At 42.1% G+C, this 27486-nt stretch overlaps 1 protein-coding gene across 1 annotated transcript; it reads left to right on the top strand.

The window, feature by feature from the left end:
• The first annotated feature begins 11089 nt into the window (after window positions 1-11089).
• Window positions 11090-27153, top strand: LOC147885248 (uncharacterized). Its single transcript, XM_087397593.1, has 4 exons — window positions 11090-11613; window positions 11815-12340; window positions 25992-26100; window positions 26443-27153. Exons 1-3 carry the CDS (start codon window positions 11141-11143, stop codon window positions 26079-26081), a joined length of 1089 nt encoding a protein of 362 aa, XP_087253719.1. The 5' UTR covers window positions 11090-11140; the 3' UTR covers window positions 26082-26100; window positions 26443-27153.
• Window positions 27154-27486: the final 333 nt, after the last annotated feature.

Below are 27486 nucleotides of genomic sequence, written 5' to 3' on the forward strand. Positions count from 1 at the left end.
GGGCAACACAATCTTTTGCTACACTGACCATCGTGCTGGTTCAAGCAATGATGTTGGCATGGAGAGACCACCATGTTGGCATGAAGACCACCATGGCAAACCACCGTGGCATGTCAATCTCTAATGGGACCCCTTAATGTCCATATCCGCAACCACTGCGCTGGATGTTGGAGCTATTTTAGTTCTAAACCAAGGAAAATAGTGTTATTTTAGAGATATTTTAGTCATATTACTCCTTGTGCAACAATTTCTCAACCACCGCGCACATTTTTGGATCTATTTTAGTTTCAAGAAGCTAAGGAAAATGTAGACATTTACAATTTAGTATAGCTTCCTTTATGCAACCTCCATGCTAGTTATTGGAGTTATCATAGTTCTAAAGCACCACACTGGTTATTGGAACCATTTTCGCTACCATAAGAACAATTTTTTCAGCAATTTCTTGTGAAACGATCCCTATGGTTGCAGTAAAATGTAAATGAGGGCAAAAATATGCCATTTTTTCTTCATTAAAGCCACTTTCACTACCGAAGTAACAGCCAACAATAGTTTTGGCGATAATGGTACTACATTGAAATTGAAACAAAAGAAATTACATTAAGAAATTACATTTGATAGTTTTTGCGATAATAGTATTACATCGAAATTGAAACAAAATAAATTACATCTGAAGCAAACATTTAGCAAAACAGATTACATACAAATATGCTAGCACTTTGTTTTTGTGACACTTCTTTAAGCACTTGTCAACACCACCACTGTGGCAGGACTAGGTGTCACTTTTTGCCCTTGTTAGCACTTTCTTACACTTTTGACCTAGTGCCTTGTATGTAGGGGACAATACAAGCACCTCATAGTGCTATCATAGGTAGGACTTTCTTACAATTTTGACCTAGAACTCCTCATATGCAGGGGACAATACGAGCACCTTGTAATTGAAATAACCTTTTTCACTACAACTTCAAAAGTCAAGGCACTGGAAAAGGGAACTCAACTTGGAGGTGAGCTCAATCGAGCACAACATTCGACAACGGATAGGGAGCTCAATATGGTGGTGAGCTCCAGTACACTGACGCATGCTCTTAGTGTGTTAGAGCTGATCACCAAGTTGAGTTCCTTCCCTAGTGCGGAAGGTTATGCACAATTACGAGAGGCTCAACACCAAGTTGAGTTCTCTCCCAGTGACTCATGGAACAATGACGACTCATTTCCCTTGGCTCCCCATCTTGCAACATGGGTCATCATGAGGTTTTTCTTTCAAGTCTTTCAAGGAATTGCCTTCATCATAGCAACTTCTTTCAAGGCACTGGTGGGGTTATCAAACCATTGCTTCTTTCAAGGCACCACTGGCCGAGAGAACTTAATGATGACCCGTTTTCGGCCTTGGCTCCCCATCCTGCAACTCCCTTGGTCATGGCTATGGCTGGTGGAGTGTTGTAGAATGGAGAGCCAAGGCAAACAATGAATCCCATGACTTGGGCAGCATTATGAAGGGGCATTGAAGTTGCAGCAGAAGATTCATCATAGGGGTAGAAGGGGGCTTGGAGAGAGCATGGAAGGGGATAGCAGAGAAATTTTCCTAGGTGTGGTGAATTGTTTCTCTGCCCTTAAGGCCTTTATATAGTTAGACTTGCCACCCTCCCACTCTTTCCCCCTTCATTTCTTGTGTCAGTTGTGTGACTCTAGGTGCCTATTGCTACTAAGAGCACACAATCCACTAGTTGGATTTCGCTGGTAGCCCAGCCTAGCATAGGCAATCATCTACATCATCATCTAGCCATGACGTGCGATTAGATGGTTGCCATGCTAGAATTTCTTGGTCATCGGAGCCAAGATCTTGTGTCAGTTGTGCGACTCTAGGTTTGACAGATTAGAATATGTGAACAATTACATCTTGAATCGCAGGAGAGCAAACTAGTTTTAAAACCCAACAGGTCTTGAGTGAAGGAACAGTAGAGGAATAGAGATGGAAAGCCATAGAGGCAATGACATTTTTCCTACCGCTTGTCCTGAGCTTGATGAAGCCATTTCGCAAGGGGTCCCTTGACAACCCAAGATTGTCGTAGATGAGATTGATCGCTTGGAGGAGGAACAGAGAGTTCCCAAGAGTGTCATTCACAAGATGGTCATATTGCATGAGGAACTTTGGGAAGGCCTTCAATACTATAAGAACCCACAGTTTGGGAAGTATGTTGCCGAAGGCTCCCACTGTGCAAAGTGTCGAGCCTATGTCTTGGAATCCTTGTGTAAATATAAAGTCCTTCAAATATCTCGGACTTAATCTCTTGGAATCTTGGATATATATTACCCATGATTTTTTTAGGGCTGACCACCCCTCTAATACAGTCGGCTTTTCAATAGAACTTGAGTTAAGTAGTAAATTGTCTTCTTTGGAAAAAAAAAGTAAATTATCTTTGTATTCATCCATACTTAGATACGATGGTGGTCTCTTTTCAAAATGTAGAAGAGTAAAGCTTGGTTGTATACTACCTGGGCATATAACTTTAGGGGCTGACTATACATTTGGCTTTTCTATATAACTTCAGTTTTAAAGCAATAATTTGCCATTTATCCATCCTTGGATACGATTGCTTCACTCAACTGGACCTTATAATTTGAAAATGTTGCATTTAGTTGGATTCGAAGGTTCTATTTTCTTATGGCTGCTTCACTCATGACATGCAATTAGATGGTAATTCTAACCGTGTGATATGTTCTTACAGTCTATCTCAACTTAATGCTAGTTCTCATTCTAAACTATTGTTATTACAGCCTGATAAACTGACTGAAGTCTAATCTCAGCTTGTGAACTAGATGCAAAGTCATTATTATTACAGTCTGATTCTGGCTCAATGCTAATCTGAGCCTGTGAAATTAGATGGTCCCTCATGCACAGTCATTGTTATTACAGTAGTCTGATTCTGACTAAAATGCTAATCTAAACCTATGAATTAGATGGTCCCTCATGCACAGTCATTATCACTAAAACAAGCTCGATGGTTGTTAGGGATTAGTATACTGTTTGGGATTTACATTTTCCCTTGTTTGGGATTTATAGATTGGGATTTACTGAAACAAGCACAATGGTTGTTTAGGATTTACTAAAGGTTATATTTTGTGGGGGTTACAGGTAATCCTAAACCAACACAAATGCATTTCATTGCCAGTGCCTACCTCCTCTAGCTAATGCCTACATCCTCTAGCTTTAACTAGTGTTTGAGCTGATCCAATCACGATTGCATGATGTTCCAACCACCAAACTGGTTTAGGACAATCACATTAAGTCCAAGCCAGCCTGGCTCTGATGTTTGAGCTAAACCAACCACACAGTTGCATGATATTCCAACCACCGAGCTGGTTTAGGACAATCACATAAGTGGTGTTTGAGCTGACCCAACCATGATTGCATGATGTTCCAACCACCGAGCTAGTTTAGGACAATCACATTAAGTCCAAGCCAGTCTGGTTCTGGTGTTTGAGCTGAACCAACAACACGGTTGCATGATATTCCAACCACCGGGCTAGTTTAGTACAATCACATTAAGTCTAGTCTAGCCTAGTAAACTATCACAAGCTCAATCACAAACAACCACCAAGTTGGTTTAGGCAACCACTGACATGCGTTTTATCAAGAAATGAAACAAGTAAACTATCCCAAAGCTCAATCACAAGCAACCACTGGGATGGTTTAGGCAACCACTGACCTGCATTGTATCAAACATGTGTATGATGTGATCATCAAACATCTTGTATCCCGTCTGCTTCCTACAAATGTCCTTGTTATTTGGAGAAACTCTCGACAAATGCACGAAGAGTGGAAGTAATGCTTGATCATCCCAATCTGAGTAGTCTATGGGCTTTAACAGAACGCAAGAAAAGGAGAGACAGCCTAAGTGCAGAAGTCATGCAATAGTGGAGATGTTTTGGCATGAAAATACAAGGTGTTGGTAGGGTTGTCACTCTATGAACTTTTAGAGTGTAGGTTAAAGCTTGTGAAGACTCGAGAATGGTATTTACTTGAATGTCCTGATGTTGCTTCCTTGAATGCTACCACCAATCATGACATCACAACTCGTTTTCTTCACTCTGATTGCAATGATCGAATGCGTACATCTACAACAACTGCTTCCTGTTGCTGCTCTGTAAGGAGTCTTCTATTCCTTGTACCCTAAGGGCTTCAACAGAATGCAAGAAAAGGAGAGACACCCTAAGTGCAGAACTCATTGCAATAGTGGAGACATTTTGGCATGAAAATACAAGGTGTTGGTAGGGTTGTTACTCTATGAACTTTTAGAGTGCAGGTTAAAGCTTGTGAAGACTCGAGAATGGTATTTACCTGAATGGCTTGATGTTGCTTCCTCGAATGCTACCACCAATCATGACATCACAGCTCGTTTTCTTCACTCTGATTGCAATGATCGAATGTGTACATCTGCAACAACTGCTTCCTACCTGCTGCTCTGCAAGGAGTCTTCTGTTGCTTGTGCCCTGACCAAGCTTTTTAGCTTTTCTATCTCACAGCCTCTGTTTGCTTCTCTTGTAAGCCATAGCGAGCTGCATGTTGCCATGGTGATGATCAATCAAAGACAATAATGCCAAACCAAAATAGAGAGAAAGAGAGAGAGCTAGCTAGTGAGGCAAGCAAAGAATAGAAGACAACTTACCCAAAAGAAGACAATGGCAAACCAAAGTCTGCGCAAGGTCACGTCAAGGTGCGTGCGGGTTGTAGGGCATTTGCAGAGCGGGGCTAGATAGCAGGTACTTAATCTTCCAAGATTTGATAAGCGAGAGGGGTGAAATTTTGAAATTCGTGGGAGTAGCAAAATTTCAGCCGCCTATCTTCCCCCCTCCAATGATACACATCAGCAGAATCGGATATCCCAAACAAGTACAATGTGGCCTAAAATGCTTTAAAACACAAATAGGCCAAAGGGCACACTATCAGGTTTGGTGCTGTGCATTATTAAATGCAATGACCTTTGGCATGCTTATGAGCCATTTCTTGGTTCTTCAAATAATTAAAAACTACAGTTAATGCAAAATTCCATTCAAATTTAACACCTTTCTTTGTCAACTTGTACAAAGGTGTTGCAATTCTTGCAAAGTCTTTAATGAATCTTAAATAGAAACTGATAAACCCCACAAAAGAACACAATTGAGTCAGGTTATGAGTCTTAGGCATCTATTTTATAGCTTTAATTTTACCTGGTTTGGTTTTGATCCCATCCTTAGAAATAACATGGCTGACTTGTATGCCGACTGGAACATAGAATACACTCTTAGCCAGATTTAAGGAGATGTCTTCTTGTCTGCATCTCAAGAAGACCTTCTCTAGGTATCCAAGATTATCTATATCTGAATAATAGACACAGGAATCATCTAGATAAATGGCAATGAACTCAATGAGGTAATCTCTAAAAGTTTCAGCCATAAACTTCTGAAAAGTTGACACGGCATCCCTCAATCCAAAAGCCATAACTTTGGTTGCATAAGCACCCCATTCTGTAATAAAGGCAGTCTTGGACACATCTTCTAGAGGTGCTTGTGGTCAACATCAAGTTTGAAAACCATATGATGCCAAGGAAGAAGTGCTTGCAATTGGTGTCGAGGTCCAAAACCACCATTCAAATTTTTTATGGTGGATCAAAGCCTTATCATGCCTGTGGGCATGTTAAAATATATCTACATCAAAATCAGTGGAGCTTATCTCACTGAGACCTTCTTTGTGGTCAAGATGGAGACCAAAATAGGGTACCCATGCTATTGGGGTGATCGTGGCTAAAAGATACCAAGGTGTCTCATGACTGGGGAGGAGAAACCCTCAAAATAATCCAAGAAGGCAAGGACATGCAAATCCTGATGGGCAAGGTTAGGATCCAAAAGGATTGCAAGCTCTAATGTTTGCAAGTCGAAGAAGGCTACACATTTGACATAGAAGAGAATCTAATTGCAATTACAACAAAGGGATTCCAAAGGGCCCACCCAAAGGTGATGACTACTTGATCTAAGGTACAATAAAGACACTATTTGGAAAATTTGGGCATTATATGCGAGGCTGTGAGGTGAATGTGAGGTAAACTTTAATAGATTAGATAGAGTTCTTCTCTCTTGAATGATTTAGTGGAGGCACTAGCAAATGGGCTTTCTTCAACTGCCTTGACGAACTAATCGGGCCTTCCAAGAAACCCAAGAAGCCCACCCCCGTTAAGGTCAGTGCATCCCCCGTCGCAGTGGCAGTAGGCTCGACACCATCTCTAAATCCAAGGATAGCTTGAATATGATGCTAGCAGGCCATTATGTTTGCATCAAATTATAACAATAGAGTTTGGGGATGTGATGGGAAATGCTCACAGAACCTGCAAATCGTTGATAACATAGCAAACACTATACAAAAATAAGCACGGACTTTCAAAGCTCACAAACAAAAGATATAGAACAAGTGTGATGGGTTCAATCTATCCCCATAGAAGTGGTTCTCACCTTCCACCTCCTATGTATTTGATTTCTAACTGATTCAATAGCTTCCAAGCAAAAAATCATAGAAGCTTCATGTACATCTTTCTTGTGCATGAATTAGAGTAAAGCCCCACAAGCCACTTTCAAAATAGCTTGCTTTTTTAAAAAATAAAACGGTATTTTCCCACTTTAGTTAATATGCTTAGGCTAAGCCTCTAATGTTCAAAAAATTAAATATGTAGATGAGAATTTGTAATATCAAAAATAGGCTTAGCCTAGTTCATCCTCGCATCACTACAGTTGCACCTACATGCCAAAAATTTGGTGAATCGTGCTCGCCAAATGCCATCGCACGATCAATTATTCTTCCATTGAATTCACAAAATCAATAAGAATGAAGTATTTCAAGTATAGAATAAACTTGGAATTAATATCCATAATTAATTAGCTGTTTAGTATTTCAGTGACACAAAATTAATAAATCACAGATGGATGGTGTACACATATGACACATGCCATCAGATGGTGCACCTCATGTCACACATACATAAAATCACAGGGATGGTACACACATGCCACACATATCGCCATCTGTAAAAGTGGTGTGCACAATGCCACATACTCATACAAATAGAGCCATATATCCACTAGCCATGTAGCATCACACATGCATCACTACAAATAGTGAGCACACATGCATCAGTTGCACAACAAAAATGTTGGATCTCACTCAATTAAATACTAAAGGATCAATTTAATGGGATAATTCCAATTCTTGTAACCTACATCTTGCTTGAACTCACAATTGCCCTCAATCGCATGACAAAAAGGCAATTAATAAATAAGGGTACTGGAAAAAATATCACTCGAGCATCCACTTAGTGTCCTCAACAATGGGGCGATTCTTGAATGTAACAAGATAAATGGGATAGGAATTTCCTCCATCACGTTTGAGTGATTTTTCTATCAATGATATGGTCTATCTCTAATAGCTCAGTCTCTCCTTGGAGCAAAAGTGCATACTGTATAATAGGTCGAGTCGATGGGTCCATGGAAAGGTCTCAAGAGGTGCACACGAAAAGAATTGTGAATGTACCAATGTGGGGGTAATACTAGCAAATAGGCATTGTCGTTAACATGATCCAAAATCTTAAAGGGACGATAGGATTTATTGGCAAGCTTAATCACAAGATTGGTCTCAACACTCTTGAGGTGGCACTTCTGAATACGTAAAATGACTAGGTCACCTTCAGTTGAATCAAAATCTCTTTCTACCCTTGTTCGCTCATGTAGGGTAGACAACCTAAGTGTGCTTGATGTTCTTATGGATAACAGCCAAAATGCTAGAAAATTCCCTCTACTTGATGCCTAAGGCAAGTCAATGGAGTAGGAATGGTCTTGCCATAGATTATTTGAAATGTAGATTTTCCTATAGCGGAGTGCTTAGTATTCTGGTAGGCAAACTGTAAAATGTGTAAATATTTATCCCATTTTCCTAGATGACTAGATATGTAACAATACAACATGTCACAAATAGTATCTTGCGTGACCTCAATTTGACCATTGGACTTCGGATGAAAAGCGGTGGAGAAGTCTAACTTCGTACCAAGATGGTCAAAGATTGTGGTCTAGAAGTTACTACATAATTTACTATCCCGATCTGACATGATTACTTTTGGAAGGCCATGGTGTACAAATATGTGCTTGAAAAATAGATGAGCGACCTAAATGGTTCTTGGAAGGGATAAAGTAAGCATGTTTGCTAGATCTATCGATGATAGTCCAAATCGTATCAAAATGTAAGCTAGTCACGGGAACTTTCTAGTAATGAAGTCCATAAAGATTTGTTCCATGGACTGTCAAGGATTGGTAAAGGCATAAGCAAACCTTGATATTTGCCCTTGTAGCTCTTGATTTTTTGGAAAATAAGGCATTGTGCAATAAAAGATGCAATATCAACTTTAAGATTAGGCCAAAAAAATTCTTGAGTCTAATACATTGTAGCAACATATCTATGCCCCATTTAGGGTGGCTGATGCACCTCTTCTAGTACCAAGTGACAAAATGGTGTATTGATGCACAAGCGCTTTTCGTAGAATAGATAGTTATTTGAATGGAATATGAGGCCATTGGGGTGCCATTGGCTTGCTTAATTTTATGCCTGGTTTTGAAAAGTCCCAATCAGTGGCATAGGCCTCCTTGATCGGCTTGAAAGGTTCACCCTCGATAATTGAGATATTATGTATGCTCATAAAATGTTCTTAAAGGCATGAGCCACAACGGCTAATTCTTTATCATACATGGAATAGTTTAGCTCCACTAGTTTCAACTTACGTGACTTGAACACAATTGGATGGTTGTCTTGCATTGGACCATGACAAAGAAAGGACTCGTGAAGTCCGACATGGTAAAAACTAGTGTTTGGGTCATTGCCTCTTTAAGTCATTGAAAAGATAAAATGTACTGCTCGCCACAAGAGAAAACATGAGTCTTAGGTAGGAGTTCAGTCAATAGATGTGCCTTGTGCAAGAAGTTCTTAACAAACCTATGATATAAACAACAAAGACATAGAAAAGATCATAACTTGTGGATGTATTTTAGGCTATGGCCAATTCACTATCATCTCTACTTTCTTGGGATCTACTCGGATGCCTTTAGTTGAAACAAAGTGACCAATATGTTCAATTTTGGGCTGAAAAAATGAACTTTTCTTTGGATTGGCATATAGTTGGTTCTCACATAAGAGAGAGAAAACAAGACCCAAGTGTCTCTCGTGTTCCTTTCGACTCTTGCTACAAACCATGATGTCATCAAAGAAAACTACCCCAATGTCTTGATAGGGTAGAAAGATATGGTTCATCATCTAACTAAATGTGGTAGTTATGTTGGTCAATCCAAAAGGCATCATGAGAAATTTGTACTTGCTGGTTTGAGTCCTAAAAACAGTCTTGAAAATATCTTGGAGACTCTCACTTGATCATACCCTAACTTAAGATCGATCTTGCTAAATATTGTGGCTCTTTTCAGCTTGTCAAGAAGCTCATTGACTCTTAGAATGGGGTATCAATTCTTCACCATGATTTTATTGAAGGCACAATAATCTATGCACATTTGAAAAGTCCCATTTTCCTTCTTAACAATAAGAATGGGTGCCTCAAATGGTGAATTACCAGGTCATAAATCAAGCCTTAGGTCAAAAGATCTTTTGTTTGATATTGAATCTCTTGCTACTCAATAGGGTTGTGTGTATACGGTGCTTTGCACAATGGTGCACTACCTGGGATAAGGTCAATATTATGATCCTCGGGTCTAGATTGAGGAAGACTAGGCGGTAAGTCTTCCATAAAGCAATCGGTGTAGGTAGCCAGAAAGCGATCCAAAGGCTATTGCTTACTTTAACTATGGCATTGGAGGTAGAAGGGGGTCAGAGGAGCTAGTATGAAGGGACACAAAGATGGTTTGTGGGCTTGGGACTATAGATGAATAGAATGCCATCATTTGAGTATAGCCTTGAGGCTCCATCCATTTTGCTCATGTGTTAGTAGGTGAACCAGATCATCAATGTTGATCTTTGGTAGCTCCACAAATGCAAGACTATTGAGATTTTGTTGAAACTTAGCATTTAAAGAAAATCGATGCTTATGGATCTCAGAGGAAGGGTTCATTAAACTGCCAAGCTACACCCATATTCATCTCCTGCCTCCATTGAGGATTTGGATTGGTTAGTTTTGGGTAGCTTCATATAGGCTACAGGTTGAGACAAGGTGGGCAGAGGGCAGCCCACATGAGGGGGGATGGATTTGCACTTTATGTGATATTTAGGAGACTGAGGCAAAGTACCACTAGGATGCGTACACACACACACACACACACACGCATCTCTTATCTTAATATATAGAAAGAAGAGAGGGAGGCAAAGGTTGCCAGATGTTGTGCAGGAGGAGGCATGTGTCTCGCAATGGGAGAAGTTAGAGAAGGCTATAGGAGCACTAGATGTTGCCATGTGTTGCTTTAGCGGTTGGCTTACGTATGGCGTGGTCCTGACGCTTCCATCTACATTGATGATGTTTAAAATTTAAATCATCATCTTCAGGATAAGTCCACCGGCTGAGGTTGACCGGTGGAGCTTCGAAAGCTAATCCCCACAAGCTTAGAGAGCTTACGGCTGGAGCCCCTTAGTGCTTTTCCTTAGCACTTCAACAGTAGACAAGGTAAGACCATACAAGCTAATGGACATCTCCGCTTTGTCCCCACTCTCACTAGACCAAGGCGCCTTAACCATCATCCTCTTTCTCACCCTTGAAGGCATCGGCCAACTACTCAAAGCTTCTAGCCTTTTTCAGTCTTGGTGCACCTTGCGTCATCTCCAACACATCTCTCTCTCTCTCTCTCTCTCTCTTTGCGGAACTAGAATCAATCCGATTTGAAAATTCTTATAAATATTTAGATTTGTAAATAAAAGCTTATTCCTTGAAATCAAAGGCACCAACCATGAGACCAAGGGGAGCACGGGTGATGTTGATGCCAACGAGGAGCTCTAGACGTCAACGAGCGTTTGACAAAATGTGGGAGGAGCGTTGAAGGAGCTCCAAAGAAGGATGAAACAACACAAACACAAACACGACGACAGAAGAAAGATCAAGCTCTTGGCAAGCCTAATTTGTGATTGTTGATCGCTTACTTGATGGCTTGCGAGGATCCCAATCAAGATCCTCCGGGAAGCTTCTGGGATTTCGCTCTTTTGGGCTTCGCCATCGCTGCCTGCATTCCATTCCTATGCGCCAACGCTGTTATCTTCTTCTTCAGAAAGAGGAAGTATTTTCAAGCTCAGGGTGGTTCCGCTCTCATTCTTACCAGCTCTATCAGTGGCCTTCTTTGGATCGCTTCCTGCTTCGTAGTGAACATGCATTTCCATCGTCATGGGACGCTTCTCGAAGCTTGCCCGCTTTGGAGCTTCTGGATCCAGTTAACTTTTGGATTTTGGCTATGGCTCGTCTGCCTCATTCTTAGGCTATACCGCCTTTACATCCTTTGCACAGCGGGCGCCTCTTCCATCGAGTACTCCAAGACTTGGACTGTATACTTCCCTGTGCTTTGGGTTCCGGCTGTAATCGTCGCTATCATTGCCACTGCAATGAAGGCAAGCAGGATAGAAAAGTACGCAATGTCTTACCATTGTTCTTTTGATCCCTTCCGTCTTGTCGTGAGAGAATTGGGCTCGTACTTGATCTTTTGTTCCATATCTTTGCATGCTCAATAGATGATTTCTAGCAATTTGTTGCTTTTCAAAGAATGCTGGCTTGTGGAAGGTAGGGGTTCAAATTTCCCATTGTTTCTTGTGTTTCTTCGCTTATGCAGTCCAGCCTCCGATTGTGCGAACTGTGAGATCGGTGCAGCGTGGGCCATAATCAGTTTTCTTATTCTTCCGATATGCTACTTTCCAATTTCGGTCATCCTCCTTTTTCGGTTGAAGGGCGCAAAGGATTTCATGCTAGCAACCGAATACCGCCGTACGAGCGAGCATTCACTGATGGCGTTCGTGATCTACCTCTTATATGGGGTTTCTCTGCAGACGAAAACTCCAAAAAAAGTTTCTGGACGATTGTTTTCCACATTTTGTATTTGCTGTCTTGTTTTCTTGCATTTTTGGGTCCGAATGGGGTGGCCAGTGTACCTTTGCCTTTTCAAAGGTCAGTCTGAAATGGACAACTTCGAAAACGAGCTGCGATGGTGTGGTGCAGAGTGCTTTGATAAAATAACCTCGGTCGGAGACTCTCGCCATCCGGCCGGAAGAACGATGACTATTCCTTCTACTTCGTTACACGATGGCGATTGGATCTTGAGGGCCATCGACGCTGCCATGGTCGAAGCTTCCGAGTGTAAGGTATGATTACTGTTCTTTTGTCTATCAAACGTATAATTGGATCTAGTTATTATACGCTTGAGTTTGAGATGTTTAAGGTTTCTTCATAGGTCAATAAGCTGCCAATGTTGCCCCTACAAGTCGTCAGTCCGCAAAGGGCTTGCTCAAGGGGTTATGAGCATGTAATATGACCTTATAGGTATGATGCGTTCGGTCAGGGGTGCTCGCAATCGGCCTTGTGGAAGGCTGTCTTGTTCATCACAGGGTAGTCAAAAAGATGCGTCAGTAATGGTGGCGCTATTGATGCCCTCGTTCTCCACAAGCTTATGGACTGCTACCTACCGTAGTTACCAAGCGGATGCCTGGCATTGTCCACGTGGTCAGTGCAAGCAGTGTACCAAATATAGTCTTTAGGCAACTCACGTGCGTTGGCAGCCGGAAGTCATTTGGGTGTTATGAGAACATGAGATGTGGGAAAACAAGGTGGATGTTTGTTTCTCTTTATTAAGAATTCTTTTCGTGAGATGCACTTTAAGAAGCAATTTGGTGAAGTCTGCCTCTCAAATGAAGAGCCCTCGGTTTCAGAACTCTCTGCGAGACATGTATGGTTATTAAAAAAACTTTTTGTCAACTGCTATCAATTGACTAGTTACTATGTCTATGTGAATTGGATTATCTGAGCTTAGACCTACCCCAAATCATACAACACGGGCTATAATTATTGAACTTGTGGACCGCTTTCCAATAGAAGAGGAAAAAAAATCGGTGAGCTCCATTCACCTTCCTTTGTAGGTACAAGCATGTTGGTCTTGGAATAAGGCACCCAAGTCTTGGGTCAACGGTGGGGCACCTAAATGCCTCCAAAAAGTGTGGGCCCATAGGGTGGAAGGATTCGCTATTACTGTGTCCTATCCTATGGGCTTGGAAACAAACTATAACATCTGGTCCCCGGATAGAGAGAAGTATGGATGTTTTAAAGTTTTTTTAAACCTTAGGCAGACAATTCGAGCCCTATCCATTCAACAATTAGAGCCAGTCTTGCAAAGTTGGCCAAGGTACGCAAAAAAGGTTTATGTTTTCGATGTATGCAGTGTGGTCATTTGAGCAAAGATTGCCCTATAAAGTGGTGTAAGACCATCTAGATGATGGAAGTCACAGGGGAGTCAATGATTTCCTTGAATCTTCCCAGTCGTGTGATTGTAAGCTTAGTAAGTTTTTTTAGACCTAGAGACAAGAAAAGAACCAGGTTTGAGGCTGAAAAGTGCCACCTCAAACCTGTGGAACCCTCAGAGAAGAAGGGACAGCCACTCCACTCTGTAGGGAAGAAAGTCCTCCTGACAGAAGAAAGAAGTGGAACGGTAAAAACTAGGCCATTAGATTATGGTCTACTGTCAAATGAAAAGGGCTAGGGCTTAGAGGCATGTCTAGGCCTATGCATTAATGAAGGGATGCCATGGTTAAGGTCCAAGAGAGGAATGTTCTCTCATGTGGACGTGTTGCATCTATTAGGCATGGGGGAGGAGTCTCCAACTGTAAACCCCCATATGAAAAGAGCACAGGGACGACATGGTACCAATTTAGGATTGGGGGGCATGAAAGTCTGCTGTGTACGCATCATTTTGGGTGCCACATTGGCAGATCTAGGTGGAGATAATCATCCACAAGGCAAGTATACAGGCAGTACTCTAGGCTGTCTGTCACCTGGGCTGCCACACAGTCTAATACTTAGGGCTGGCAATGGAGAGACACATGGAAGGTACAGCAGTACATGCTGTATGGCGGGAGTCGCAGGTCCTCCTGGAGCATCCAAATTGTCAGAAGATCCATTGCGAAGGAGCTGTCATGGTGGCTTCTGTAAAGGACAGCTGTAGGCCCTTGAGAAAGGGCAGAATGATGGGTTGTTGCAGGGCCAGAAGGCTACAGCAGGCTGGTTGGCAGATTTGCGGGACCAGAAAGGCTGCAGCGGGGCTGGAGCAGGAGCCAGCAGCCTGCGCACAGGGCAGTCCCTGGAAGAACAGGTCGGCAGAATAGGGAGTAGCCTTATATAGGCCTTGTTGGGTCGGGCCAGCATAGACTAGGGCAGCCCAGTCTGTGGCTGGTTGGCTGGACCTACAGGCTGGGCTGGCCAGCCTAGGACGCCTGGAACCCTCTATAGAAGGCCCCGTTATTGGGGGCATGTAGCAGTCCAGACTGGAAGCAACCCTCACCTTCTGGAGCAGGTCTTGGTGCATACCTACAGGCTAGTAGGAGAGCACATGTATGCAGGAGGGTGCTGTCAAAGGAGCTTGCACTGCGGATGGTCACTAAAGCTCACTGAGGAACATAATAAGGGCGCCATAAATACGTTCTTATAAAACTGTAAAGATTTTTCACAAACTTAGAAATACACCTTCTGAAAACTAAGTTGTGGAGGCTAGTCTTTCCCCTGGCAATAAAGCATATAAATGGTGGATGAGGCTTAGAGAGACTGACAGGATTCCAAAGTATTGGTAAAACTCTCTCGTCCAAAGTTAGAAGGGATTGATGAGTTTCAAAAAAGAAGAGGTTTCATGAGGGGCCTTAAAGAAAATTACAAGGTAGAGGTGAGAAGTTCCCAAAACCTTTGAAGAAGCTATCAAGTATGCCAAGATCTATGATGATATAATAGGAAGACCTAAAAGTGGAACTGTGAACAAACTTGTTTTATTTCCAGATTCAATAAATCTCTCAATTTATAAGAAAGGGTCAATTAAAAAAGGGAGTTTCCTAGACACAGTCCAAGAAACTCCAAACTCAAAGGTATCCACATTCGAAAAAAGAGGATTATGAAAAAACTAAGCAAGAAAATATTTGCTTTAAATGTCTAGGTAAAGATCATTCTTCTTGGATCTACCCAAAGAATTGGGAGCTAAAGCCTCAAATAAATCTCAACAAAAACAAGCACATGTGATGCAGGTGTTACCTCTTAATGGTATTGAAAAGTACATAGAAGTAGAGGTTATCTGAGGATAGAACCCATATGTGTATGCTTATCATCGGCAATGTGACAGCCCACTTTTGGTCCTCATGGTCTTATGAGGATGCATGGAAATATTAAGGGGCAAAAATTGTGCCACACATAATGTCTTAAACTACTCATTAATAAAGAAATTGAAGTTGGTTGAGAGTCCAAGTGTCCATAGATATGGTGTCTATCAGGTTAATGATAAAAAGGTTGGGACACCATGATACATAGTGTAAAGGTGATGTAAAGGTAGACATTCAAGTCTATAAGAATTCTTTGGACTTCCAAATTATGCACCTCGATAAAACATATGTTATTCAAGATTTAGAATGGCTATATAGACTTGGGTAGAGCTTGCAACGGAGTTATTTAAAGAATTCCATCATATTTTCATCTTGCTGAGCCTCATTATCCTGATCTTGGTCCTGGGATCATCATCCTCAGAAGCATGCTCTGCTGCATCACTATCAGAGTCCGACTCCTCATCTGGTCGAAACACAAGATATGGTTCAGGAGTCTACTCTGCCTTGAACTCGCTAAGCAAACACAATTTTGCATTAACAAATACGAGATCATTAGCCTTCTGAACCCCAAGCTTCCTTTTTGTGGATGCCATGTTTCCAAAATTGCTTCACTATCGCTTAACAGGCAAAGAGCTAGCACCCTGACTGAGTATATGACTGCCAAACACTGCAACAATGGAGCATCTATCCCATATTCGTACCACCAACAAATGCAGGAAATAGTTAACCTGTCATTCCGTGCAAACTCCAAACCAAATCACCCTTTTCTTGCCTATAAAATGACAGTGCCTCCTATCATCTGCACTTGAGACAAGTCATCTCAATTCTCTCTCCCATCCTTGCACCACTCTATATCTGTTTCTTGCCCCTTCCCTTGAAATTTTGGATCCAAGATAAATGCGGTAGTTTCCAAAGGTGAATGATATTATGTTCACTGAGAGGTTGTAAGTACCTTCAACACCTTTCCAAGCATACAAAGCATCTATAGTTTGAATAGTCTCAATCATCCTATCCATTCCTTCATACACCTTCCCAATACAAGGACTATCCCATCAACAAGCCTCAACGTCAAAAGAATAGGCTTTGTAACTTGACGCAGGAGGCGAACGTCATTCCAAAAGATGTCATCCAAGACGATGGACTTAACTCTCAGAGCCCCTACAGAGTTGCATTCACGCCATGCATCCCACTCAGCAGAAACAACAAGCTGTCTCAGTTGAGCTTTCAGCTTATAAAGCTGCTTCAAAATGATGAAATTATAAGTAAAGCGCGTGTCAGAAGTTTTTTTGGGGATATCTTGGGAAAAATAGCAGTGGTGGCTAGGGATGAAAGAGACAACATGATTAACCATATCAAAGGTAGGATCCACCCAATCCAACTTACCAATATCCTTCAAGAGAAAGTTCAGCCCATGTGCCATGCAAGGAGTGAAGGTAAGGTGAGGGTACTTCTTTTCCAAAATCCTCCCTGCTGCCCCTTTGGAGTTCTCACCATCAGAAACAAAGTGAATAGCTGCCCCCACATACTCAATGGACTCCAGCCAAATGCTAGCCAACCTCTCGACTGACTTTCCCTCCTCCAAATTATCAATAGTTTTAATGGAAAATCTGGCTCCTTTGGAGAATGCAATGATGTCCTCCTAGTGTTCCATCCATCTCCCTTCATGTGACACCAACTTCAGCCATATGTCTTTGATGGGAGTCAAAGCTTGCTCTATGGAAGTCTTTTGTGTCACCAAAATTGTGGTGCACAAGGCCTCACATGAGGGAGGAGTGTAAGTTGGTCCAAAGGCTGCAATCTCCTTCACAATATCAATGAAGTAAGGATTGCGGGCTTTTGATGTGGGTATATTTGCTCCATAACAGAATCGTCCACCTATTGCATTTACCTATGCCCTTCTCCCAAGATGCCATGAGGCCACAAGGCTAAGCCTGCATGGCTCTTGGGGCTGATGAAATGGGAGCCCTTGTACGTGAGGATGAAGGTGTACTCCCAAAGGAGGCAGAAATGGAAGCAGAAGAAGTTGCTGCACGTGGGGCTGGCAATGCTCGACGTCGAGGATCAAGAATGGGAGGTCATGCAGCTCATGCTGCCTCAGCATCCAATCTATCTGCAAGTGAAAAACACCGGTGACGTGCTTTTCTTCTCTCTGTGGAAAATCTTCTGCAAAACACTCTCTCTAGTTTTAAGCTCTCTCTCTCTCTCTCTCCCTCTCTCCACAGACACACTAGGGCCCAGGACAAACGTCGGGCTGGACCCCCCCCGAAGGTTTTATTCATGAAGAGAGAATCTGTTACAAGAGTTCAGTGTAGAGCTGTTCATACAAATTTCCAACGTGAATTCATTTTACAAGAGCTTCAAGCTCATTCCAAAATGGCAACATGCCACTTGTCATAAAACTAGACTAAATCCTATTACATGCCTCTAAGGGCAATTTATGGGGTCTTCGTAGCATTTGGTCGTGCGGGTGGCCTCCAAAATACTCGCTATGCTCCAAATTGCTTGGGTCTTTAGCCCCTCATAGTACCTGCAACAATTAATTAAAGCGCACCACCATGGCACCCATTAATTGTTGGCGCTTTGCATGCAAATAATAGACTGTGGACTAATACTAGTCAAAGGTGGGTGTCCCCACTCAACAAACATGTGGACAAAACATAGAACACAATTCTTGGTTGACCGAAGTCAACCCTCTTGGTCGTAATTAAGGGTTTTGACTAATGGTCGTGGCGCCTTAATTATGGCCAAGTCTCTCCAACCGAAGCTGGCACATCTCTCCAATTAAAGTTGGCACAACTTGGTTAATTGTAGTTAACCCTCTTGGTGCATGCCAAGTCTCGTTGACTGAAGTCAACACTCTCTGACCGTAGTCAGCTCTGTGGTTCTCTGGTTAACCGTAGTTAACCCTCTTGGTAATAAACCAAGTCTCCCCGATTGAAGTCAGGCTTACTTGATCAGAGTCAAGTATCTTTGAACGTAGTCAATTCTTTGACCATTAAAAGAACACTTTGACCATAATTAACACAAATGAAAACTCTTTAATTATGATCTGATAAATGGTCAACTGTACTTTGACTTAGGATATTTACATTTGTGGTGACATCCCCTCGGCTTCTATTGAGTTGAAAGCTTCCTTGTAAACATCCAAAAGTTGTGGATGATCGGACAACATGTCTTCATCCATCCACTTGGCATCCAATGCCGTATAATTCTTGAATTTTATAAGATACCTGTAAAACTCCTTGCCCTGAGGGCCTTTGCGTACAGTATAGTACACTATCTGCTCTGGCTGAAGGACCTTCTCCAGCTCATCCACTTTTGGTGGATCCTTTGATATTGGCTCTGTAGGCTCTGGCCCTTGGAATTTCTTTAGAAGACTCACATGGAATGCATTGTGAATCCTCCAATGCTCAGGCAATGCCAACCTGTATGCAACCTCATTTATTCTTTCTGTAACTCTGAAAGGGCCATAGTATCTAGAAGTTAACTTTGCATACACTTTATATTTGCCTTTAGCCTAAGAACATGCAACCTCTAAATCTAGAACTAAAGGGCAACAGTTAATGCCTCCCTTCTTTACTTTCAATAAATGAGAGTGCACATGGATTCCACCTCCAGCTTTTAGTGCTCTACAAAAGCGACAATGCCACTTGTGTGCTCCTCCTTTCGAACTGTCGAAGGTGGCTCCAGGATCCTCCTCATTCCACCATGGAGACTTCTGGTCTGTCTCAATGCCACATAGAGGAGCCATTGAGAGAAGGGAACTTATAAGGGGGAGAGAGTGGGCTGAGAGAATAGTTGAAGTGGGAGAGAGTGGAGAGAAGGGGGGACTGATATTTTAGAGGGTTGAGAGAAGGGGGCTGAAGCTTGAGAGAAGGGGAAGATGTAGGCCATTTTATGTCACTGGTATGGACATGTAGGCTAGTCTAGGCTTATTCTTATTATGTGACACTGCGGGTCAGATATATTCCCAATGGTCACTAGATGTATGGTGACTCATTTTGTGTTCATTCCTTATCCAGAGTTCACGTTGATATGTTTCTTTCCAAGTCATAATGTAGGTACTCTAAATAAATGGAGCTGCTTTATGCACTCCCTGGGAGCTACCCTCCCTAAGCTGATGTACTAATTGGTTTTCATGTTGTCCCATAGACTTCTTGGTCTTGTGTGGACGTTAATAGACTTTTTTTCTTTCTTTTTTTCTCTCTCACTCTTGCTGTGTATACTCATGCTGCTGTCCAGCTCTATCCCTCACTTCATGTTCCTACGTATGGTATCAGAGTGAGGTTGCCAAGGGTCGAGTGCCGAGACTTGCTGAGCTTGCAAGTGCTGAGAAGAGGAGCGTGCTTTCCTTGTTTGGTGCCAGGCTCAGCCTCTGTAGCACTTGGCTGAGTAAGTGGAAGGAAGGAAGGTCTTGAATGGAGACCTCAAAGAGGAGGTATATATGAAGCCACCTCCAGGCTTGTGTTGCAGGACAGGAACACAAAGTGTGCAAGTTGCAAAAAACATTATATGGTTTAAAACAAGCACCACGTGCTTGGTATCATCGCATACATGCCTGTCTACTATCACATCAGTTTTGCAATACTCCATGTGAGCCCAACTTTTATGTTTAGCAGGAACATGACTACATAGTCATCCTCATTTTATATGTGGATGATATTATACTCACATGCAATGATGCAGAGAAGATTGCAGCCATCAAGACCATGCATTCTCGGAGTTTGAGATGACTGATCTGGGACTGTTATATTATTGTTTGGGACTTAAGTTTTGGCAAACGGCACATGGCATTTCAGTTACTCAGTCCAAGTATACCTTGAGCATAATTCAACAATTTAATATGCAGGATAGCAAGCCCATGTCTACTCCTATGGAGAAGGGACTCCAATCTAGCAAGTATGATACTGCTAAGGAGTTTGATGGCACATTATACAGGCAGCTGGTTGGGAAGCTCATCTATTTGTGCTCTACTAGACCGGATCTTTCTTATGCCACGGGCTTGCTATCACAGTTTATGCAATCTCCTACTATCAACCATTGGAATGCAGCCAAGAGGGTCCTTCAATACATATGTGGGACTGTTCATTTTGGTTTGCATTATGCTGCAGGGGATGATGTTCATCTCCATGCTTTTACTGATTTAGATTGGGTTGGAGATTGTGATAACATACGGTCAACATTTGGGTATAGTTTATTTATGGGCAATACTTCTATTTCATGGCAAAGTAAGAAACAGCCCAGGAACCCACTCAAGCGGAATACAAGGCAACTGTTGCAGCCACAACAGAATGCATGTGCGAGGAAACTCATGTATGACCTGCATCATTCACACGAGGATGTTCCCACATCTCTAGGTTGTGATAGTCAGTCATGCATCGCCATTGCTCACAACCTAGTGTTTCATGCTCGCATGAAGCATATTGAAAACCACTATTATTTTATTCGGGGTTGTATCGGTGATGGCTACATTGCTCTTCAATATAGTTCCACTGAGGATAATGTGGCAGATCTTTTCACCGAATCTCTCGCTGCAGATCCACTCATATGCTAACAATGGATGAAGGAAGCCCGAAATTGACCCACACATGGTGAAGAAAAGCTTGGTTTCTATGAGGGGCTGAACATGTTTTGTTAGTGGCAATGAAGATGGCCATTTTGTCAACAACAACCATAATACAATCATGTTGTCTCCGAGTTGAGCATGGTTGTAAGACACGTTAAGACACGACACGCTAGACGTGCTTCAGACACGAGTGTCTAAAGTGTCTTAAAGATAAGACACGTAAGACACACCATTGTGGTTATAATAATAAATATATGTATAAGTATACAAATGTACAACTTGCTAGCATAGCTAGCTGCTAGATTCTAGAAGTACAATAAGCTACACTTAAATAATGCAAGAAGAAACAATGCACTTGTACAATGTATTAAGACTCACGACTGAAGAGCTCGCAAGTTTTGAGTACTAAAAGGTTTAAACTGACAATTGAATCTTGTCACATGTGACATGAATGAAAACTGCATCTCGATACATATAATTGGAAGGAAGCTTTCGACTCTCAAGACTCAAATCTCTGCAGATTCGTCCTAATCTAAATCTATGAGGTCACTGCCATTGCTAGATCCAAAGTCACCATCAATGATAGCATGGCTAAGTCAAACTCAATGTGTGTTGTTACTCCCCACCCACCCAAAAAAAAAAAAAAAACACGAGTGTCTAAAGGTGTCTTAAGGTAAGGCACATGTCTTAAGTGTCTTATCATAAGACACGAGTGTCTTAACAACCATGGAGTTGAGGCCTGTGATGAAGTCCATGTCTGGAAGAGGCTGATATAATCCAATTTGTTCATGAAAGACTTGTTTTGTTTTGGCAAGCTCCATAAGCCATAATAAGCCTATGAACATCATATTTCATGTGAGCCCAAACTTCACATGTCTGAGATTGCCAATGCTCTGTTAAGTAGTCAAATATTGAAGAGGCTGAAGATCAGTGTTGATGATAACTTCAATTCCCAACAAATAATATCTCCATTGCTTGAGACATGGAACAATGGCATCAAGTTCCTTGTTAGAAGTAGGATAGTTCATCTAGTTATATGAAAGGACTGCACTCTATAGAAAGCCACATGATGATCTTTTTGTAGCAACACACCTCCTATAGCATACTTGCTTGGCATCACATTGAACTCCAAATGCCATGTTACAAATTTGTTAACCTGAGGGTGGGAGCCTTTGCAATGCATGTTTTGAGAAGTTCAAATGCTTGCTAGTGAATCTCAATCCACACAAAGTGCAAACCCTTGTTTGTAAAAGCAAAAAGAGGCAAGCAAATTTCTGCATAATGGTAACCTTTTTCATATTACAATCAGCCAAGCCAAGGAAGCTCCTTAATTCATGGGAGTTCGCCAATCAAGAATGTCCTTTGCCATATCTTCATCAATGTTGATGCGATCAGAATTGATAATGAGACTGAGATACTTAGAGGAAGTCATGAGAAAGCAACACTTCTGCAAAATAAGTAGAATTGATGTGCAGAGAGCAATGCAAATACCTTGTCCAATATTGGAGATGATCCTCATGGATCTTGATTCTTTGGAGTAGATGACGATGTCATCAAGGTAAACAATCACAAACTTGTCTAGATCATTTATAGCCCTCATGAAAGTCGCAGGACCATTAGTGTGGCCAAACAGCATGACCATCCCATTCATATAATCCTTGCCTTGTCTTGAAAGCTGTTTTCCAAGTGTCTCCTACTTTGATTCTGATTTGGTGATACCTGAACTTGAGATCCACCTTTGAGACGATGATGGCACCTTGTAATTGATCCAATATATCTGAAACTCTAGGCAAATGATATCAGTTCTTGATAGTAATCTTGTTGAGTTCCCTATAGTCTATAGGACTTATCTTTCTTGCCTCCAAGTTAGGAACTTTCTAGCATTCCTCAATATATGGAACCTGGGCCTGAAAAGGGGGGAGACCTTTATGTTAGTCAAATCTCCTTCAATCAAGGTAACCTCTGGTTGGTATACCCTCCATGACTGCAACTAGCTGAGGCTAAGTGGGATTGACTTGATTCATTATGATGCGCACGTGGCAAAGCCTCCAAGTGGGGCATGTCTTGCTGTCCTGTGTACATGAGGCTTCCAGCCCTAGATGTTAGGGTTGATTATTATGCAATGACCTGATGCTTATTGCAACACCAATGTAACTCTAGTTTGATCTTGATGCACATAGTTCAATGCTGTATAGTTCATTATGCTATAATGTATCTCAAATGGCCATAGCAGCCTAAGGTATGCATGCAGAAAATCCAATGATACTACATGTACTAATGCATACTAATGCTATGCAAAGTCATTTCGCTACTCAAATGCTCACTTGAGGATGTTACCAACGTCACAGATGGAGCTAGGGCTGGGGCCATTTATAAGCCCAGCCACTGGCCAGCACCAGTCGTGGTGTTGGCAGCAGCAGCACAGTGGGCAGTTCAGAGACTGCCAGGTTGATAGAGGCAGGGTTTTACCAGATCTGGTTGGCTAAACAGGGAGAGCTCTATGCCCTACATAAAGGCCCCCTTGGGGGAGAATTTTGACAGCTCATTTTGCAGCCTGTCTGCCAGGTTTTTGGACCTTCCAGGGACCGTATAAAGACATAGAGTACTAGAGCCATATTGTGGTGCAAAGGAGGGTGAGCAAGAGACTTATTATTGGTAGCTATTGAAGCCTACAGGAAGGCACCGAACAGAGAAGAGGAGTCTACCTTAATAGGTACAGCATATGGAGCATGTTTTGGTACCTTACCTCAATGACAATATGGTGTAGGTGTTGTTATATGCATTGGCAAGTTTTGTGCGTGGTTCTCTACATCAATACTTTTTTTTTTTGCTGATATCTGAGTATACTCTCTAGAACTGAAGTGTCTTTCCATACATGCATGCTCATGGAGTGAGTTGGTGTTTGAAGTGACATCGTGTGATCTGCTGCATGGGAGTTGGCTACAGCAAGCAATTCTCAAAAGTGGGCAAAGCTGATGTAGAGTGATAAAAGCATTGTGGAAATAACATCCTGGCGTCAATGGATTTGAGAAATGAGGAAGCTATGCTAAAAAAACAGAATCCTGTTTAAGATGGCTTAAGACAATAGAGACTGAAAACGAGTAGCACTTTAATATATAGTGGGTTCAGAGGTGAACCCATTGAAGCAAAAAGGAATTCACCACACTCATATGTGATTAGTAAACAGGTGCACAATAATAAATAAATGAGAAAAATAGAACTGGATTGTCACATTAATATAGGAGCTTGTGGCAGATGCTTCCCAAAACCAAGGCTACGTGCTATTGGGAGGAAATGTCTAAACTCTAGAGAAATCCAAAGTTGTGCCCCCAGTGAGGGATCCCTCTGATGATGAGGAGAAGCCAACACATCTATTAGTTGACCCTCCTTTCTGGTGCCAAATTTAATCGTCCAAAGGGGTGTGGCACCACAATTTCCTTTTCTTTTTATCTTCTTTTATTGTTGAGCGAGCAAGCGCGAATTTGGGCCAAACAATGGTGCCATCTTGCCCAAGTTCGCTGCCCACTTGTGCAAAGTATTGCTCCATATAAGGTGTCCATTATGATCTCTGAGGGGAGGTCAGCCAGCTCAGAAATATTACTTCACGTTTGGCACCCCATCCTCCAAGACAACAGATGCACAGTCATGGCTGAATTGATAATGCCAAAGTGTGCACCCAAGGAACGAATGGGGTCATGAAACTCATGAGAAAGCCTATGAAATTGAAAGGCCAACAAAAGTTGCAGATGTGCTGCTTTGTCTCCATGCTCTCTGTGATACCATGGAAGTATTAAGCTAAGTGAGATCGCATGTACGCTGAGCTCCACTAAAGCATAACTTACTAGTCTCCATTGAAGCCAGCAAGAGAAGATTAGAGGCCCACTATGCACCCTACTACAGCTCTGTTGCAAAGCTGCTGAATGGTGCTCTTAATTTGTTGGCTGACCTGTGGAGAAATAGAGATCTTGATGGCAGTGTGAATCAAAGGATCTAAGCCCCTTTTGTGAGACTAAAGATCACCACATGAGACCACTTCTCATGGGTACTGCTTCTGTTTTCCACGCATAGAGTTGATCAAGGACAAGGAGGGTAACAGGAGGTAGACGAATGGGATAGAAGGAACGGAGGATAGCAGCTAGAGAACTATAGGGGGGAGAAAGGGAGGGGTACCAACCAAAGGAAAAGGGGGCAGGGAATAAGAAAATTGAGTTGAGGGAGAAGGCCTATGGGTGGGAAGAATGGGGGACATCAGCAAAAAGGAGAGGAAGTGGGGTGAGGCATGGCAGGTGTGGGCTAGGAGATCAAGACAGTAGGCTGTTTTTCTTTTTTCATTTTTTTGTTTTGGTTTTTGGGGTGAGAGGAACTGAAAACAAGACGCTAGGGATCTGCAGGGGCGGGGGTAAGACGCGGGTTTGGGGGGCAGGGAAGGAAAGGGACATCACTATGACAGGGCAGCACGTCAGGCTAGCACGTGGGGGGGGGCGAGCTGAGCGAGAAGGGAGCATAGGGGATGAGAGCATAAGGAAGGGAGCTGGGGGTGAAATGAGAGAGGCGTGGGAAGGGGCGGGGGCAGGGGTTCAGGGTTCAGGGAGCAGGTGGAGTAGGGAGGGGTGTGTGTACCACAAGGCTCAAAAACAGTTTTCACATGGAAGGTTGTGACCCTGCATGGATTTTTATTGCTTCTCTAAAATGTCTTGTTTACACTAGCTGCATTGGGAACATACACCACAAGTTTCCAACAGTAAATTTGAATACTTTCTTGTAATCAAACTTAGGCTATATTTGGATCCATAATAAACAGCAAGGTTACTGTGTGCGAATAGTTGCCTAATATTTCCAGAAGCTTGGGAGCGGGATCAAAAAGATTTGGTATCTGGCTGAGCTTCCCAGCGTCTTGTCTAAATATATTCTGCAAAACCCTCCAAACAAATGTCCATGCATGCCTACCTGCTTTCTTGCTTTGCAGATTTAGATCCATGTTTTTTTTTACTGGCATGTCAGATGTGTATTGTTCGTAGGTGTTATAAAATGCTACCTGGCACTTGCACAAATATACTGAAAAAACATAATGTCCTAATATATTATAATGATTTCTTGCAGGAGAGGATAGATCAATTAGAGCAAAAGAAGGCAAAACTTTCTTCTAAGATCAAGGAGCTTGAATTGATGACAAGCTCAGGATATCTGTAGTGCCACGACTGCAGAGGTGGTGAGTTGTCTATTTCTCTTACTTCACCTGTCTTATGGGGTGTCAAAGTATTGTGGCATTTCCTACTGTTCAGGGATGAGTGAATAGGGCCATAGATATGTGGAATATGGCAAGGGGAAAGAGAGATGTACGTACATCAATGTTTGTTTTCTTTAACATGGATGAGATGGGTTGATGGATAAGGTGATCGGCATTATGAATAAAATTATACGTTCTTGAAGATCAATGTAATCTATGAGAATTCACCTCTCGATTTTTATGCATATATGTGTGTGTGTGTGTGTGTGTGTGTGTGTAGAGATACTATTTTTCTCGAGTAAAATGACTCTTTTGGTTGGGCAGACTTGACCGAGAAAGTGAAGAACATCAAGGTGCTTAGAGCATGAAAAGATCTAGTCTACAAAAGAACATATATTGGATATCTGGGGACTCAAACAACAGTTTTTAAGGTGAGAGAGGGTCTTCCTCATTGTCTAGATATCCCCACTTCGATATCCTCATTCTCAAAGACTTAGGTGTGGACCACCTTCTTTCATGTCAACACATGCTCGCACAATATGCTTGAGAAAAAGGAAGCGGAGTACATATTTCCAAAAACTGAAGTACATACTCTACTACATGGGCACCATCATGGTGGCTGCAATTGCCCTCTCCTATCAGAACACTATTGCATATGTCCTCTTTCCTGGATTCACAAAGAACTCCTGTTGACTGCTTAGTTGCTAGACCTGGAGGGGCTAGGAGTACTTTTCTGCTTCAATGGTCTAGCATAGGGCCTGGCACCCTTCCCTTTGCTATTGTTGTAATTGCAATCTGGTTTGATAGTAATGGAGAGGCTACATAAACTACTATTCTGGTACAATAGAGTTGATTGGCTACTCAAAATGCTAGATGAGTTAGAAGCCTTCTGCCAAGATCCCTGCAGTGCTAGGACAGAACACTGCATCTCTTTATGAACTAGAATTGTCAAACTAGAAGTCATGTTGGGACCTACCAAAGTGTAACATACTTTTGGCTTGCATTTTTCCCAACATAATATTTGCATGGTTGATGATGGGAAATTTTGTACCGTTTCATCATGTTGCAGATGACTTTGTTGTGTGTCTCAGTTGCTAACTATCTCCAATGGGTAGCAGTATGAGCAACGACTTTTTTGCACAAAAGCGTGGTCATTGTGTTTGCAATATTCATCTTTGCCACTACCCACATGGTTGTTCAGTATTGACAAGGATGTGTTGACAACCTTTTGAGGGAGACTGATCGGTCCAGTCTAGGTGCTGAAGCTGTAGATAGTCACATAAGGGTTTTGATGGAAGAAAGAATACTTTTCAGACATTGCTGACCGGAGTCCAAGGTGGTTGCATGTATTCCATATAGTCCAGAGAG

Source organism: Dipteris shenzhenensis, chromosome 26 (genome assembly GCF_047967505.1).
Source record: "Dipteris shenzhenensis isolate YYH24624 ecotype China chromosome 26, Dip_SZ_1.0, whole genome shotgun sequence".
In the NCBI taxonomy this organism is placed as follows: domain Eukaryota; kingdom Viridiplantae; phylum Streptophyta; class Polypodiopsida; order Gleicheniales; family Dipteridaceae; genus Dipteris; species Dipteris shenzhenensis.